Source organism: Odontomachus brunneus, unplaced genomic scaffold, assembly GCF_010583005.1.
Source record: "Odontomachus brunneus isolate Ranch 3 - 2012 unplaced genomic scaffold, Obru_v1 Obru_scaffold_053, whole genome shotgun sequence".
In the NCBI taxonomy this organism is placed as follows: Eukaryota; Metazoa; Arthropoda; class Insecta; order Hymenoptera; family Formicidae; genus Odontomachus; species Odontomachus brunneus.
In genome coordinates this window covers 1,371,741-1,389,913 of record NW_022639503.1, presented here as the reverse complement: position 1 = coordinate 1,389,913, position 18,173 = coordinate 1,371,741, and the positions used below count along the sequence as shown (strand labels likewise).

Genomic DNA, 18,173 nt, shown 5'->3' with positions numbered 1-18,173 from the left:
GGATCGACTCAGAATTGCATATCTGAGTTCTGCTAACCTAGCACAAGTCTGCACAAGTTTCAGTTTCGCCAACACAAGAATTTAAAGGGCACTTTACTCTTGACGGCGGCCCTTCGCGCTCGAAACCTATGTCATTAATCACGACTTCTAGACTTTGGATCGACTCAGAATTGCATATCTGAGTTTTGCTAGCCTAGCACAAGTCAGCACAAGCTTTAGTTTCGCCAGCACAAAAATATTAAAAGTATTTTATTCTTGATTTACGCAACCTTTCGCACGCGCCACTTGATTGATCAGAATAATATTAAATTACACGGAAGTAAATAAGAGTCGTGATTAATGACAGGTTTCGAGCGCGAAGGGTCGCGGTCAAGAGTAAAGTGCCCTTTAAATTCTAGTGTTGGCGAAACTGAAGCTTGTGCTGACTTGTGCTAGCCTAGAGCAACTCAGATATATAATTATATATTGTTTGGTTGACTTATACGAATATAAATCTTACTTTTCTTCTTTTCTGCCTAAAATCGTTTTTTTCGTTTTATTCCTTTCATGATTATTTTTCGAAGATAATACTTTAGTACAATGTTAGCACAACTTAGCACAACCTAGTACAATAAAAAAAATTTCGAAAATCAAAAAGTGGGGGGCTACCAAAAAAAACGGTTTTTTCCATTTTTCTCGCTCATTTTTCGTATTAAAAATTTATAATTCGAGCACAATGTAGCACAAACCTAGCACAAATCAGCACAACTGTCAAAATTAATAAATTCGAAAAGTGGGGGGCTAACTTCATACAGGCAGATTAACACGTCAAAAATAAATATATTTTCCAAACAAGAATATTTTTTTTTTTCTTTTTTTCTGTGTAGAACATAGAAAATGTTCTACATAGAAAAACATTTTTGTTTTCCAAACAAGAAAGCTTTTCTTTTTTTCTATGTAGAACATTCATCTACATATTTCTTATTCATTCCTAAACCTTTTGACCGATCTGGACCAAATTTTGCAAAATTACTCTCTAGGACTCCGAAAATATAAGCTACTATGAAATTTGGACATTCCACTTCCTCCTCCAGATTTCATTTCCTTGACACCTTATGATAACTTGAATGTCGGGTAATTTAAGCTAGTTTTATTTGTAAGATAACCGTCTGTTATCGCCTGTCAAATTTAATCGGCAAAATTAGGAGATTGAACGTCGCGCTGCAATTATCTGCCGCATTATCTGGGTAATTGGGTAACCTTCTTATCTTCACCGTCTGCTCCGTCTGCAACTTGACGATACATTCGTCTTACGTGAGGACGAAGCAACCCATTTCCGGAAACCGGTTAGCCTTTTGTCGGCTCTCTCGTGTCCGGCGAGAGGAAGGACGGGTTTTCACCGCGCGTCCGTCGTCGTTCGCGCGCGAAATCACCGTTTGTCGCGGATTTTACATCCGTACGTTAGGCGATGCATGAAAGAGAAAAAGTGAAAGAGAATATTTTCCAATTCGGGTAAAAAGTGTTTGTGACTTGTTAATTCTTTCTTTCAATATTTCATACACATTAAAAATTTGTCATTCGTATCTCGTATTCGCTCAAGTATATTGCAATACGTACATTACATGTATACGTATGTGTGCATATGTAAGGAAGAAAAAATTGTCTAAAAAATAAAAAATATATTTATTCTGTGGGTTCTAATAACACATTTACTTAAATCTAAATTCTTTTATTTAAATAAAATAAATAATGGCTTTTATGAGAACCTAAAATTTTAAGAGAATATACATTTCCTTATTTGAACAATATTTTATATTATAAGTTTGTGTTATTACTAGTCACAGAATAAATATTTTTATATTTTTATATTTTATTTCTTAGATGTTTTTTCTCCCACTATGAACCGGACATGAAAGAGTATAAAAGTATCAAGAAGAAAAATATATAATATTTTTCATAATACGAGTGTGTAATATTTTAATATTATTTTTCTCCAGTAATTAAACCTATAATTAAATAAGGCCTAAGAAAATATGAAACCTAATAAATACATAACCAGTAAGTGAAATCAGACTTAAAGTTAAAAGTGTTTTTTCGCGATTCTTCAATTGCCTCAGGATTCATCCGTCCTGAAATAGCCCTCAGCACGTCAGAGCGGTGCACCATGTATATTGCGAGCGTGTTTGCAGTGGTTATCGTTATGCATGCTGAAAATAATGCGACACCCAGCTCGTTCACGTGGTGCGTTTTCGATCGACTCGTTACGATGGGCGATTTCCGGCGACGTTACGCGGCTGCACGAAGCCCGCATAGTAAGAGCGCTTTTATCTTATGATAATGAAGAGAAGGCAGGCGCACGATGTGCGCCATGCGACATTTCCTGTCCGTGTTTCTACCTCATTATCGAGGGGTACTGTTAGAGGTTTCACGCCGAAACAGTTCCGCTCGCAATTAATTGCGAGTTGCAACTGTCGCGGAGTCTACGGGAGCTCATCTTTTGGATATCTATGGAGATCCGATTGTTTACCGTTCAGGTGAATCTTTCAACGCAAAGCGCGTAACTTCGACATGGAGTGAACATGATATACATGGCGTAGCAAGATAGAAATAAAAACGAAGCACTCACAAAAGGTAGATGTGTATTCTTTGGAACAAAAAAATTTATGCGCAATAATACTTCCCTCTCCCCCCGACGGGGAAGACCGATAGTACGTAAACTTCGCAGCAACTTTAAGTTGTATTAAATCAGGAAATTCAGCAACATTGATTAGTTTTTACGGTTGATCAAACTGATATTTGTTTATCATATAGAATAATTAGAAATAGAAATACGAAAAAAATTATCAAAACTGTTCCAAACAATATATCTTGTTAAATGTAATATGAAAATTTGAGTGTAACTTTTAGTAAATTTGTTGCTGCATCAACATGACAAAAATTTATACTATAGCATGACGTAAATTTAATAATTAATTCAATACAATGCATTTACTTCATGAATGTAATTAATAGAATTGTAAAGTTTCCATCGTCGATTATCTCACGTCGTGATAATCATGAAAGATAATCATGAAAGTCTGTCTGGATAAGTAACTGGGTAAAGATTAATTTCCGATCATTCACGCTGTCCAAGTTCGTTCAACGATGCTTTATTTCTGAATTTACCGGAATTACTTCCCAACGAAGCATCTGCCCGAGGTCTGCTTCTCGTTTCAACAGAACACTCCCATCTCGTAAATTTCTGTTTTTCGAGACAATCAGATCGCGAGTCGAGTTTTATATAAATAAAACTGATCTTTTGATAAGCAAAGGGCACATCAAGTCAAAGTCATGGCGTGACAGACGACATACACAGATTTCGGATAAGGAGCGACACGAGACTGATAAATTGGCCGAGAAGCGTGAAGGCACCGACCTTACGTCGATTTCTCACCGAAACTTCGTCGGGAAGAGAAACCGGTTAGCCGGTCCGGACTCGGATCGACCTTGAGCCTTGGTCATCCTCGGTACCTGAAGTTCAGGGCTCTCTCAAGGTGTTGTCCGCCGGTAGTAGCGAGTCTTAATAAGCTTCGCGGCCCGAACGGCGACGGGAGCGAGAAGACGAGGGAGGAGGACGAGGCGAAACAGAGAATGTACGCCGTGTGTAATAATAAACCGGCCGGAGGAGGGAGGACGGTAAAAAGAAGACGCGGAAAAAGCAGGGGGGAAAGACCCGCGAGTCGATTTAACGGCGAACTTAAGCGCCGCGATCTATTTTCGGTAAGCGCGCTCCTCCGAGCTGCGCGCGTGTCAAATGCGCGCGTAAAAGTCATTCCCCCTGCGTAGGCGGACTGAGTTTTCAAGAATAATGGAATCTCACTATTTGAAAGCATCAAAAAATCGCGATGAAGCGTTCTGAAAAGCGCATCATTAAGAAAAGATCAACAAAACGAATTAGGGCGAAAGAGAAATGTTGACAATGCTTTATCGTGTAATTTAAGAAAACAAGTTCCCCGCTTTTTCTCGAATTCTTAATTCTGAGTTTTCAAGAATAATGGAATTTTATTATTAGAAAGCACGAAAAAATCGCGATGAAGCGTTCTGAAAAGCGCATAATTGAAAAAATCAATAAAAAATATTAGTACACGAAGAATAAAGAAATTTTGAATTTTCGCCAACGCTGTAGACAGAGAGAATATTATCAATTTTTTTAAATAAATTCTCCTCAATTCTACTATGTTTTTCTAGCAGTGCTGGACTAGACTGTCAGTGAGGCTTGCCTTGCTAAAAGACACTAAATTTCGCGAGAAACATGGCCAAGTTTCTAATAGCACAATTTCTAAAATATAAACAATTTATGTGGAATAAAAGGATAAGTTACTACAGAATGTCGATCTATTCTTTGGCTAGAAACTTTTACAGTAATTCTTACTCAGAAAAAATGAGACAAGAGTTAAAGGTTAAAGAAAGATGAGAAAAAGAGGAGAAAGGTGGTTAGTGAGGCTGTAAGTAATGTGATAGTAGGATAAGAGTAGGTTTAAGCGAGGGAGAGGGAACAGAAAAAAGCGTAGTATATAAGGAGTGGATGAATGTATGGATGTGTGGATGGTGATAAGATTTATAAAATGTAAACCAAGTCCTTTTCTTGGCAATAGCTGAATAGTAATAAATACTATACTATACAGTAATTCTTACTCTTAAATCCTCTCAGTGCAACGTATCGGACTGTTTGCAGGGTGTACAGAATACAGAATAAAAACGAGTTATTCATTTCTCGACTCGCTCGCTCGCTCGCTCAGTCACTCCACTTACTTGACCTGACCTGGCGTTTTAACGCGCAAACGTAATATTCGCGTTAACTCGCCCTGACATTTCACGCTTGGCAAATCTACGGTCACGCGTGTTGCGGTTCGCGCTAATTAACGGGCCGTGTGCGAATTGCGTAACGACAGGAATCGCAAGAAAGACCCGGTCGTACGAGCGAAACGTCCGAAAAGTCGAGCCCAAAACGTGGATCGAGTTCCCACTCCTTTCGCACGTGATTTTTTCGCAAATGGAAATGTTGAATGTCGACATGCGAGCGAGGAGTTGGATTTCCAGGTGATATCGGATCAAATATCGTTGTAAAGTCAACCAACTCGAAGCCGAGATGGGCGACTTGTCGAAATTATTCATGCATCAGCGACTTTCGACGGCGATATTTCGGTATGTGAGCAATCGGAGGTCTCAAAACGAATCAGCGCGCTTTCGCTCGGCTATATCGCGTTCCAACTTTCGCTAGGAAAAATCTCGACGGGGTCAAAACGAAAGGAAGTGATTTGAATTTGCGGCTCGACGACAAGCGCGTCTTCCCCCGCGACTATATCGACAAACGGAAGGGCGAGGTCAAGATCAAGATGCATTGATGGAGCACTTACAGTTTCCACGTTCAGAGAAAAAGAACTCTCACTCTTTTTCCCCGCGAGCGCATCCGTTTCTCTATCCGCTCTTGCGATCTCACGCCACTGAATACGCACTTTCTGGGAAACAAACGCACACTCGCTGCTCGCGGCTCGCAATTACTCGCGTGCCAGTTTTCGCAATGTCGAGTCGTGTCGATGCGCGAGTTACGATACGCGAAACTCGGCAACGCCTCGGCGATAATGAATCTCGCTTGTGGATCGACAGCCGAAATTAAGATAAAAATATCCGGACATGTATACGGAGAAAGAACTTGAAAATTTATTTGCGGGTCGTAAAGTTTATTTCTATGAAATTAAGCTTATTTTTGCGAGATATAAGTTTATTTCTCTGTGAATTAAATCTTTTATCTTGTAAAGTAAAATAAATGTTCAAACATGTTTTTCTCAGAGTATCTAAAACTGGACATTCTTATTATCTTGGTCCTTAAATACACGAATAGTTAAACTTCCATAAAATCTATACACACTGACTTTTATGCTGAAAACAGATACTTTTCAAGATTATACATTTTAAAAAATTATACTTGAAATTTTCAATTGTGCAAGACTTTCTTTAAAGCTTCTCATGGAACAGATATATATTTTATATAAATAAAAGAATTTGGAATATGTTATTGGTACCCATTGAGTAAATATTTTTTTACATTTTACATATGTTTTCTCTATGTGTATATATATATATATATATATATATATATATATATATATATTCAATGTTAGAAGTTCAAATATTTGTATTTAAGGTCCAAAATAACAAAAATGTGCAAGACTAGATCATGTGTGTTCGAGGATTGAAACTTTACCTTACTTTCTGTGCAAAACAAGAGAGCAGGAGAGAAAAAGATAAAAGAAGAGAACCTCGGAGACATTCTCGTGTTCACGCAACTCCTTCGTTTAAACACCCATGAATTGACTTGTATCTACCCTCCGAATTTTTCCTTTAATTTTTAATTCTCGAGCAAATTGCCGACTACCATTTTTATAAAAATCCAACTGTAAACTTATATGCGATGCAAATTTCAATTTTATTTCATCGTTCGCCACGCTATTACGTAACGTTTCCGTGAACGGTCTGTTACACGGGCCAAAGATGTCACGCGCGTACGAGTGGTAGCGAAAGTGGTTGATATTAGGTCGTTGAATGCGAGACGCCGCGTGTTTTACACATCGGTTTTGCGACAAGGCGATGCCTTTTTTTCTTCACACGGCGCTTTCTATAATCGCCATAATTGCACTGTCTTGTAAAAAGAAGGCCCGCTTTCTCCCGTTTCCTTTTCGAGTCCTCTTTGCACGAGGAAGAACGCGTCGATGGAAATCCGTAGGTCCCACGTACACCGCGACGCGAATACACCCGCCGACGACACAATGCCACGACCGAATTACTGCTTTTGTTTCTGCCTACGACGTGGCTTTCCCGGAAGATACTTCAGCGGTTCTACAATCAGCATCTACGCGGAATCCCGGGCCGATCGCGACAAGTTTTACGACTTCTCACTCGACTCATAATTTCCGTCCCGACTCGCGAAATGCGGGAAATCGGCGCGGAGTGCCGACGATAATCCCCTTATTACACGAAAGATAAGATACTATCCCATAAACTGTGCCATATATATATATATAATATATACATATTCTCTCCACACGAAAATATCAAATCAATAAATTTGTATATAAACAGATACTCTGTAAATCTCGTATATATTTGTAAATATTATCATAAATAACTTTCCTCCTATTATTTCTTTGTTAAGGGAATATATTCACATTTAATTAAATGAATAAATGAATAAACTGACAATTCAAATATTATAAATATTATTTCTCAAATTTTTCCGAATTTTAATCAAGAAAACAAAAATTTTACGGCGAGAATAAAAAGCTAACTTTAAAAAAAGAGAAAAAGAGGATCGTAATTCGAGGCTTAAATGTAGAAGACTCGAAAAATTACGGTCGAGTAATTTACGACTCGAAAAATTACGGTGGAAACGCGATTTCGAATTTGCCGAGGGATTTACCGCGATTTACTGTATTTCTTGGAAAATAATATGAAATAGAAACGAAACACGAGTAGAGAGATTGATATCACGATCCGTAATATCTGGCGTGTCCTTCAATAAATTCAAGTGAGCATCGAGCCGCATTTAAGATGCAGCGTGTCACGTCGACGTAAAACTGTCCTTGGCCGACCAATGATATCTTCATCAAAGCCGTTAAACCGTTAACCTTCGCTCGAAACCGACAATACGATTCGATGGGTTCCATCCGAACGAATTGTTGACCCTTTGCGAATGAGCGCGTTATTAGGATTCTCAAAAGACGTTCCGCTGTCAATTTCAAAATATATTTTAGTGACAAAATTTTCGATGAATTTCCAATCGTTCGTAATGTACCGAACTCAATAGTGAACTTGCGTCACAAAAGCATCACACATTATCATACAACAATATTGTTTACATCGAGCAGATCATCTCGTGGTAACATTCTTTCTTTTTTCTTTTTTAAAAGACGTGGCTGTCCGTATTAATAGTCGTTATTTGAAACTTCTATCAAACGGGATACTCAGATCTGAGATCACAGAATCATAAAGATATACAGAGTGATTGGGAATAATCGCACTCGGTTAATATTATCGTATTTTTTTGCGAATTCTAAGGTTATTGCAAAATGTTATCCGAGACTTAGTTGCTGAGCCATAAAGATAAATAGTTAGCCTCTCACGGGCCAGATACGGAAAGTAAGAAGAAGCGGCACAATTCACCGTCAGACACACGTTGGCGATATATATGTAACAACATGCACACATCTTAGCTTAAAAACTTTCAATGTCAATGTGATTGTGCACAATAATGCAAATAAATTATTTTAATTTAGTTGAACACGATTATAACATAACGTGTAAGAGTGAAATAGTCGTTTGCGCACGTGAATTTGTCCTAAGTGCAATATAAACTTTACAAATACGAAAAACATTAAAAATAAGCACGAGAATGAAGCATTAATCATATATTGAAAGTTTTCAAACTAAGATGTATGAATATTATCACATATATATTGTCCAACGTCTGTGTCTAACAGTGAATTGTGCCATCCCTTTCCGTAACTAGCCTCTGAGAGGCTAGAACTATTTATCTTTATAGTTCAGCAACTAAGTCTCGGATAACATTTTTAAGTTCAAGAGGAAAAATAGTCTTAGAATTCATTAAAAAATACGATAATATTAACCGAATGCGATTGTTTCCGATCACCCTATATAGAGATAGAGTCGTATTAATAGTCGTTACTTACTTCAGATACTTAAATTTGAATCCAGAATTAGATGTGAATCTTTCAGTTGAATCACGACTGCAAATGTAACGTAGCATATATTATGTGTGATTCAAAATAAAAAAACTCAAATCTAACTCTAAATTCATATCCGAATATCTCATGTGAGACAAATTTCAAGTATAATGGCTATTTTAATACGCGCCATGTCACACAAATCATACAATTCAACAGAGAAACTCTGAATAAAAGTCCAAGTATCTCATGTGAAACAAATTTCGAATAATAACTATTAATACGGGTCTTCAAGAAGTGGAACATGGTTATGCAAATATTTGTTTTGTGTATGTGACTCATTAGTCGCCAGAGAAGCTCAATTTGACAGCTTGTTATACGTAGCGGTATAATTGGCGTGAAATACGATTGTAACGAGGAGACTAGTGTCGTACTTTTACTCACGTGCGAATAACTGGTACGATACACGTTGTGTAATGAACCGTGTGTGTATATGTGTGCGCGCGCGCACACAGCACACATTAAAATGATAAATTGTGACAAATAATATAAAGGAGTGCAAATAGATTGGACAAAGTGACTTTACAGCTTTAAAGCCGCGGATCATATTGCGGCGCATCTAAGGATTGCCGCATTCGCGTGCAACATCTGCGACGATCGGTGCATCTTTTAATAAAAACGCGAGATAGAATCGTGATTTCTTCCTCGTGATTCACGGCGAGCGCAGATGGTGGTGCAAATTACGATTACATTCTATCTCGGGTCTACGATTGACAAAGAAAAAAAAACAATACACAAAACGCCTTTTTAATTCGATTAAAATTTATCCAAAAACCGAGCAAATATTTTCAATTCAATTTTTGTCTTGATAAGGTAAAACATGAATATCAGCTTAAGAGATTTTGTAAAAAGATTGTACTCGACAAATTCGATTTAACAAATCAATTCTAAGGCACTGAATTATTCCTTTTAACTTTGATATCTCTTACACGATAAAACGTAATTTTTCTTGGCAAAAATAAACATAGAAATATCGGAAATATATCAGAGAATATTCAGAAATGAGACACGAAACGACACACTGAGAAACGAAATACTTAAAAACTTATCTACGGAATAAATCTTCACTTGGCAGAAACAAACTTTATTTCGCAAAAATAAACTTTATTTTACAGAAGTTCTTACACAGAACTTTACATCTCACAAATAGATTATCGAATATTTTTTTTCTCAATGTAGAAACGCGTGAGAGATTCGTACTTCGTACCCGTACTTTTCATCTCCTTTCGTTCCTCGAGCGCACGTAGAATGTAACCGCAAAGTGTGCTCGTAAACAAAAAGAATGTTGCTCGTACTCACTTTCGTTCCGCCCGAGTACTCTCGTTCTCGCCGTGGCCGGAGACTCACGAGTAGTCCGCAGCAGCGTGCTCGTCCATCGTCAGGTCACCATGAGCGCGATCCTCCCGTCGTCTTCTTCATCGGCGGCGGCGGCAGCGGTAGCAACAGCGGTTGTCACACATAGATTGTCACACAATGTCCTCGTGATTTTGACAGACCGCGTAATACGTCACGAACCGTGACCCGTTCGGGGAACGAAACGACTAAACGAACCCGGCACTCTCGGAGGATAACGTTACGCCGCGATTTCGTCCACACACCGTGGCGTAACACATGAAACTGCCGGCACTCCAAGGAGCTCCGTATCGTACCGCACAAGGTGGCGGCTGAGGAAAGAATGAGGCAGCTGGAGGAGAGAGCGAGAGCGAGAGAGAGAAAAAGAGAAAGAGAGAGAGAGAGAGAGGGAAGAATTCGTCCCGGTGTGCGTGCGCAAACGTGTCGCTTGCGCCAATGTGTAAGACGCAATGTCCTACAGGCTCGGCCGTGGAGAGGGAGGGGGAGGGGGGATCGTGAGTTGTTTGGAGTTAGATTCTCGCGTGGCGTCCTACAGGCGTCCTATACAAGCGATCACATTCTTGATTGTTCTTTCGCGATGCGTGTATAACGCGAGTCTCTTTCAAGTGTAAGTTTCCTAACTTTCTCTGCTGGAAGCTGCTTCCCGAATTTTACGCGAAATGCGGCGCCCCGAGGAACGTGGGCTCTTTTTTGAAGTTCGCGGTGCCGAACGAATTATTCACACTGAAGTAATAAATTATAAAATAATGAGCGATATATAACGAGGAGACAATAGATGACAATATCACGCGAGTCCTGTACGAATGATCACATCTTTGATTGTTCTTTCGAACGTGACGCACGTGTAATCACGATATAATCGCGGTGCAAAACGCGACTCTCTTTTGAACAAAAGTATTTTCTTTCCCTTCTTTTTCGGAAATTCCTTGAATTTTGTGCAAAATGCGACTCCTCGAGGAACGTGCGTTCTTTGAGATTTTTGTGAATCACAACACCGAATGAGTTCCTCAGATTAAATTGTTTGAGCAATAAATTAGAAATGATGAATAATAAGCTACATCGGTGACATAATAAATCATAATTACGAGACGTTGTAAAAGACTATTTTGATTCGCTTCATCGATACATCGCTGATCGAAGATGTTTATTTTCAGAAAGTCGTAGGTTCATATTATTAAAGAGCAAAGATCACGCTCGTGACAATCACGAGCTCGTGAGTTTTTCGACGTTTTTTTAATGCATCATCCTCTTTTCGTTTTCTTTTTATTTCTCGATATATTTTCGCGCGCCGACGTTTCGTAAATATGAGTTTTCCCCCGTGTTGACTCGTCAACGTCAACGTAGCACGACGAATCGTGTCGTTTATACTGGTTACCGTAAAACCGTCATCCGGTATCACACAAAGCGGACAAAGAAGCCGTTTCGAGGGATAATATCTACACGAGTGGAGAAACGAGCACGAGTTCCTTCTAGTCGAACGCAAACGACGGTCTCGCGGATAATCGAGTGCACTCAACCTTGTCATGCGTTGCGTCGACAACCCGGAAATTTGACATCGGAAATCGCTCGCAAAGAGACTCCGGTGATATTTTTATCGTCCGTCGTATTTTTCCAAAAGGATCGCTTGGATCGTTTTCACGCCCAACCGGGGCGAGAATATTTTTCAGAGTTGAGGTAATAACCGTGACGTCTAATACACGCTAATTATTATTATTATTACCGAAGAACGCGTTAAACTCGTTTGAAAGATACTTATCCGTGCGTAAAATGTATAAGTCACATTTAATTCCCGTTTATCTGCTCAATTTTTGCGTAATGCATGATATTAATTTTCGATCTCGTTAAGGCTTCTGGGGAGTCGCATCATCCATCTTTTTTTAATGACGTCAGAAGCGAGAAAACGCATGCAAAATACGTCGAGATAAACAGATATATCCACAAAACGACATTTGCGATCGATTAAGTACACCTCTAAAATACTCCGTACACTTTCCTTTTGTTCTAAAAATCAATAGATAATCGGAAAATTAATATGACAAGATAATGAGGAAATTAGGTTAGAAAAGACGATTGCACGTCACATTTATTTTATAATTATCTGTTGATTGTTAGAACAAAAGGAAAGTATACGGAGTATTTTAGAGGTGTACTTAATCGATCGCAAATGTCGTTTTGTGGATATATCTGTTTATCTCGACGTATTTTGCAGGAATTTTTAGCATGCGTTTTCTCGCTTCTGACGTCATTAAAAAGAGATGGATGATACGACTCCCCAGGAGCCTTAACCTTAGAAGCATAAACATAAAAAAATTATGTAAATCAAGCACGAATGATTATCCTAAGAAATTCAATCAGAAGGCTTATAAGGCACTTTTACAAGCGCTTTTATTTACAAAAGAGAGTTCAGGGTATGGGCCTTGGAAATGTAACGTAATGTTGCGCAAAATATGTAGTATCACAAAAGAATAACAGCTAGCTTCGCTAGAAATCGACGGAAAAACATAAAAATTCGCGATGTGTCGAGGAAAGCTAGAAAAACGTGATGAAGAGGCAGGATGGGAGAAGACAAACACAAAAGTGCTCGCGTCAGAGTCGTGTTTACACTTTTTTGTGTAGGGTTGGGCCAACTACGTGTATCCCGAAGCACCTTTTTAGTCGTTATGTAAACAAACTCGAGCGACTGTTCGACTGCGCCGTTCGACATCGTGTAAACATCGTCGTTTACATGTCGTAGCTGATGTCAAGTTCGCGACGAGGTAACTTCAAGTCCACGTGGACGATGACCGAGCCGGGGCGGCGAGGGTGGTCGCAGGCGACCAGGGTTAGCAACTACGCGACTGCTACGTGATGGGTAATAGTAGGCAAACGGCAGTGTTGTGACGAGCAACCGCTCGTGTGAGACCGCCCGCTTTCGATCGCGCTGCACGACGCGACCGTAGGGGAGAACTACACCCTCGTGGTTGGCCAAGACTCACCCCGTCGCCGGGTGACAGTGTCAGTACGGCGCCGATGGTTGTTGCTGATGCACGGTGGCTTACCGAGCGATCGCACACTCGCGATTGTTTACGATCTCGATCTCGCGCGGGATGTTCGGGACTTTGAGTCCCCTGAAACCTTTGATCTCGGCCAACGTAGATCCGTAGATCTTGCGATCCGGCGTTCGCGAATCTCGCGCGATTACGAGAAGATCAGCAGGAAGGAAACATTGCGTCGCTCTCTCGTTCTGCGGGAGGGCTGCGCGTTCGTCAAGCGTCCCGTTTGGTGTCGGGAAGGTGCAAGGGACGCTTTTCTTCCGGGCGATACATGAGACTACGAATGTAAGTGCGCTTTCGTTAGTCGCCTGACTATACATCCTCGTGGACGTCACATGTGGCTGTGGTGGTTTATCGATAAACGCTCTCTTCAATTATGAAAGCTCTTCTCCGCTTGGGGGTTCGCTGTGTTCTTCGCGCGTGTTTTTCAATAATAATAATAATGACGCACTAATATCCCCCGATTTATGTTCTTAGTGGCCCGAGATATGCATCGCGAGACGCATAAATTTCGTCGTGATGAAGATTATAAACTTTGGAAAGCGGAAGGTGCCCGAGCACCACCGTGCTGTTACACGCGCAATTCGCTCAGAACGAATCGCCGTTTTAATCGCTCGTTAAGTTTCGCGATTGTTTCTGCCAACGCCAGTGCCGAGAGAATTGCGATCTGCATTTTAATGGCTCGTGCAAATGTTTTTGTTATATTAATGTCTTGTCGCATTCGCTCACCCGTTCGTTCGCTTTCACTTTGCGTAAGACACGGCCTTTCGATGCAGGAAAGCAAATTTAACCATAATTATGTGAGAATGATTCGATCCTGAAAATTATGTTCTTTGAGTTTTTATTACCAATGGATTTATACATCTTTTTAAATAAAACAAAAGAAAATCCAAGACTTATGGGAGTCTAAAATTAATCAAAAAACAATTTTTATTTTCTATCGCGCCATTTCTTACTAGTTGCGTCTTTTTTATCCATTTTTTGAAGATTTGTCAATAAATGTTCTTAAAGAGAGGAAAATTAACTCTATTCTTGAAAAATTGCGAAAAAATTCAATATTTGAGTTGTGTATAAAATTTTCATTATTTTTCTCGAAACGTTCCGGATAGAAATTAATCAGAGCGGACTTAAGTATGTGCTTTAAGTATGTGTAATGATCCTAGCCAGAGAACCTAAAAATAGGCATGTTTTCATATGACCTAGATATAACCAAGATAAGCAAATTCTGAATAGAATTTCTCATAAATAGTTTCCTTTTTAATCTCTGTTTTAAATTTCTATCCGGGATACTTCCTGTGGGTTGAGTCATTCTTGCATAACTACGGTCATTTCATCCCCTTAGGCGGTCGCGAGAGCTCGATGCCGGTGATTTCGATGCCTCCGCGGCGCGATCTTAACCTCGCAGTGCTTCGACATTTTTGTTGATGAATAACAGTTAATTATCCTGACAGAATTGACCCATAAAACTGAATTAATTTGAAATACATTTTTATTCAGCCGAGACGTTAATCACATTCATGTTTCCAAATCAGTTTGCAAATTAATTATTGAGGTAACTTTCGCTCTAATTGAAATAATAGCTAATTATCATCGCGGGCGAAACCAAGAATACACGAGCGAATCGAGTGCAGAAGCGAACGTTCGTAATTAGCCGACCGTTGAGTGCGCACGTGATGATTGTACAAATTCTCGTCGAATTTGCGCGGTTCAGCAGAAAGATCCGCGGCAGATAAAGGCGATTCTGAATCACTGTAGACATTACATTAACCTAACGCTTTTCATTTCGTTCGAGAGACCCACATTTGCGATTGCAAGTGCAGAACTTATATAAGGGTTTTTCTTACTGTTAGGTTGCTATCCGCGAGGTTTTCACAGTGGCGAGCCTGTCAGGATAACGCAAAATTCGCAAAACTGAGCTGTGCTGGGACTCTGTAACTCGTTATTGGAGTTAACGACAATTTCGTTATCGTTGCGCAGCTTTTCTACGATATACAAAAGCTGCGCAACGATAACGAAACTGTCATTAACTTCAATAACGAGTTACAGAATTCTAGCACTGATTGCTTCAACAACGCGAAAGATAGAATTAAACAGTTGTTTTACTTCTATATTAACACGTGTATAATTATATTTATGTTCATACGCGAGGAGAATATTATAGTTTTTTTCTTTTTCATAAGTTTTCTTCAATTTTATCATGTTTCTAGTAATCCAGAGATAGACTTACAAAGTAATCAAAGTTAGTAATATAGTAATAATTTTTACTATATAAAATTCTCTCCGTGTATTAAAACGACAAAGAAGGAAACACATACAAATGAATTTTCCAGACAACTGCATCGCTTTGAAAATTGATTACAAGTTCACCCCGCGAAGTTCCTCGCGACCTTGTTTTCCGATTTTATAATTCCCGAGCTGTTTTCTCGATCTTCTTTAATGATCATCTGTTTTCGCCGAACTAATATATCACGATTTGTGCTCAGGTTGACGGATGGTGCTGGTGAAAAATCCATCTCCGACGCGCGGCCAGAGCCCATCACGAGAAAATGGGAGGAACGACAGGAGAAGGAAAGCCCGGGGTTCACGAGGAAATAGCCCCGCCGAGCGGAATGGTTCTCGAGGAAATAGCCCAAGCAAAAGCGGCAGTTTCGACGCCAAGGGAAAGGGAAAAAGTGCGTTACTGCAGTCACGAGGCAACGAGTAAGTACCTTCAACGCTATTGAAAGTAACGTCTGGTGTTTGAATCATGGGGTATCCCAGTTGCGAACTTTTCGTGGTCGAAAGAAACCTGAATGCACAGAAAAAGTCCTGATAATTTGCACTGTGAAATAAATTTTTATCCCACAAATAAATTTTCAAGGTTGCGTTCCAAAACGTCTTTTTTGAGGAAATTTTACTCGATATTTTATAGCATATGTAACGTGAACTACAGGTATTGAGTAAAATTTTCCTCAAAAAGAACGTTTTGGAATGCAACCCAAGTATTTTTTCGCCAACTTGAAATAATTCCGAGACAGACGCATTCGAGAGAGAAGAATCACAGGTGAAAAAATTATTGTTAGTTTTTTAATTGTTTCGACGTACGTGTTAATTTCGAGTTTGAAATCTCGACACAAACAGATATTTAAATATTAAACTCTGCCGATATATTTTTAACTGAAAAAAAATACTCGAAAATTTATTCGCCGGGTATCAAGTTTTTTACACACAAATAAATCTTACATTCCACAAATAAATTTTTATGTATTTTCTGTGAGTGAAAACAAGTAAGCGTTCGATTAATCTGAGAAAATCTTGTGCAATCCTCGTAATAAATAAATTTTTTTCTTTTCTAAAGCGATTAGATTAGTGAGAATATATGTCCACGAAGTGGTTGATGAAAAAACATCAGTCGATTGTCCACTGCGAAAATTACTCGCGAGAAATAAGAAAGATATCGAGATAAAGTATACGTAAACGTGAAGCATATTCCTGAGGAGTAGCCGACAATTTGTCCTATCCAATAAATTTCTCGTTTCGCACATGGGGAATTCGCGGATTATCGAAGTGGCTCATCCGAGTGAAGAGCTTAGTGGGAAAATTGGCTTATGTCGTTGTCACGACATAACTCTCCCGATTACGGCCGTGCCCTCGATAAAACGTATGAACGTTCTCTCACAGACACGCCTAAACAACGCGCGCAATAATGTTCCGGCGCGACGAAATTACCACGAAACAAATTTACGTAATCGCGCGAACGATCGAAATGACGCATCGACGTACTCGGTAATAAAAAGAATATTAGCGATAACGAGCGAACGAACCGGAAATCCGCAATTGTGCCCAACTTTCCGCGGAATTGTGGCAACGGAAGATCGCGAAGGGGTCTCTCCGTGTAAGATCTCCCTCCGCTCTTGGCGATAATTCCGCGTACGAATTGTCTCATAAGTCGACGAAAGAAACTCCGACGTGGCCTGTACGCGACAAGTCGAAGCGTTTGCGCAAACAAGCGCGATAAAAGGCGACTCGCCGCGATCGTATCGGGATGTACTTTACCGCGTTTTGATTTGTCGTCGATAATACTGGCATGACGATTGCGACACATGTAGAATTGACAGATAGGACGGGCGCAAATTGATGCGATTTTCTTTCTTGCGGAAAACAGCCAGATACGACAATCGGTGCTCGATATTTCATAGACACATCGACCCGCTCGCGCAAAAAGAGAAAAACCAAATGATCGATGAGACAAGTGGAAGAGAAGTTTACCAGTAAAAATTGATAAGTGTCCCATTTATGCTTGGACGGTACAAGTATGCTTTTATGGCGATTGCTCATTTACAAGAGAAATCTCTCTTCCCCCTCTCTCTCTCTCTCTTTATTTTGCGAATTATAAAATATACACAGAGAGAATATTATAGTTTCTTTTTTCATATAAATTCTTTTCAATTTTACTATGTTTTTACTAGTTTAGAAAACTGTCAGTAAGATCTACTTTTGCTAAGAAACATATTAAATTTTGCTAGGAACGCAGCAAATGTTTTAACAGCATACTTCAGTTATTAAAACATATTGGTTTGATCCATAAATTTGTGCGGATTTTTAAATTGAAATGGATTTTACTCTTCTTAAAAACTAGTTTAATCAATAGACGAAAATCCGCACGAAAACTTAATAGTCAATTCAATAAGTAGCATATTATCTGAAATATATATATATATATATACTCGTATATATATATATGCTCGATATTTTATTTCATATGTATATAAATATACAAACGAGATGAAAGGATAGTGAATTATAGCCGAACGTCGATCTATTTTTTGATTACAAAACTCTGTAGCAATTTTCACTATAAGATTCTCTCCGTGTAGAATCGCAAAAACTAAATAAAAACTAAATATTAATACTAATTATTTCTATATTATATATATATATATATATATATTAATACTATAATATATATAATATTAATATATAATATTAATACTAATTATTTCTATATTATATATATATATATATATATATATATATATATATATATATA

General features: G+C 38.9%; 1 protein-coding gene across 3 annotated transcripts in view; it reads left to right on the top strand.

Moving 5' to 3' along the window:
* Positions 1-11,434: 11,434 nt before the first annotated feature.
* Positions 11,435-18,173, top strand: part of LOC116845594 (kinesin-like protein KIF12) — a 23,000-nt gene continuing 16,261 nt past the window's right edge. Inside the window, exons 1-2 of one of the 3 annotated variants that reach the window (XM_032818443.1) lie at positions 11,435-11,786; positions 15,628-15,844. In XM_032818443.1, coding sequence (XP_032674334.1) covers positions 15,636-15,844 — 209 coding nt within the window. In that variant the 5' untranslated portion in view covers positions 11,435-11,786; positions 15,628-15,635. Of the gene's footprint in view, positions 11,787-12,963; positions 13,430-15,158; positions 15,384-15,627; positions 15,845-18,173 lie in introns of those variants that run through there. The other 2 variants (XM_032818445.1, XM_032818446.1) reach the window with 2 other exon arrangements.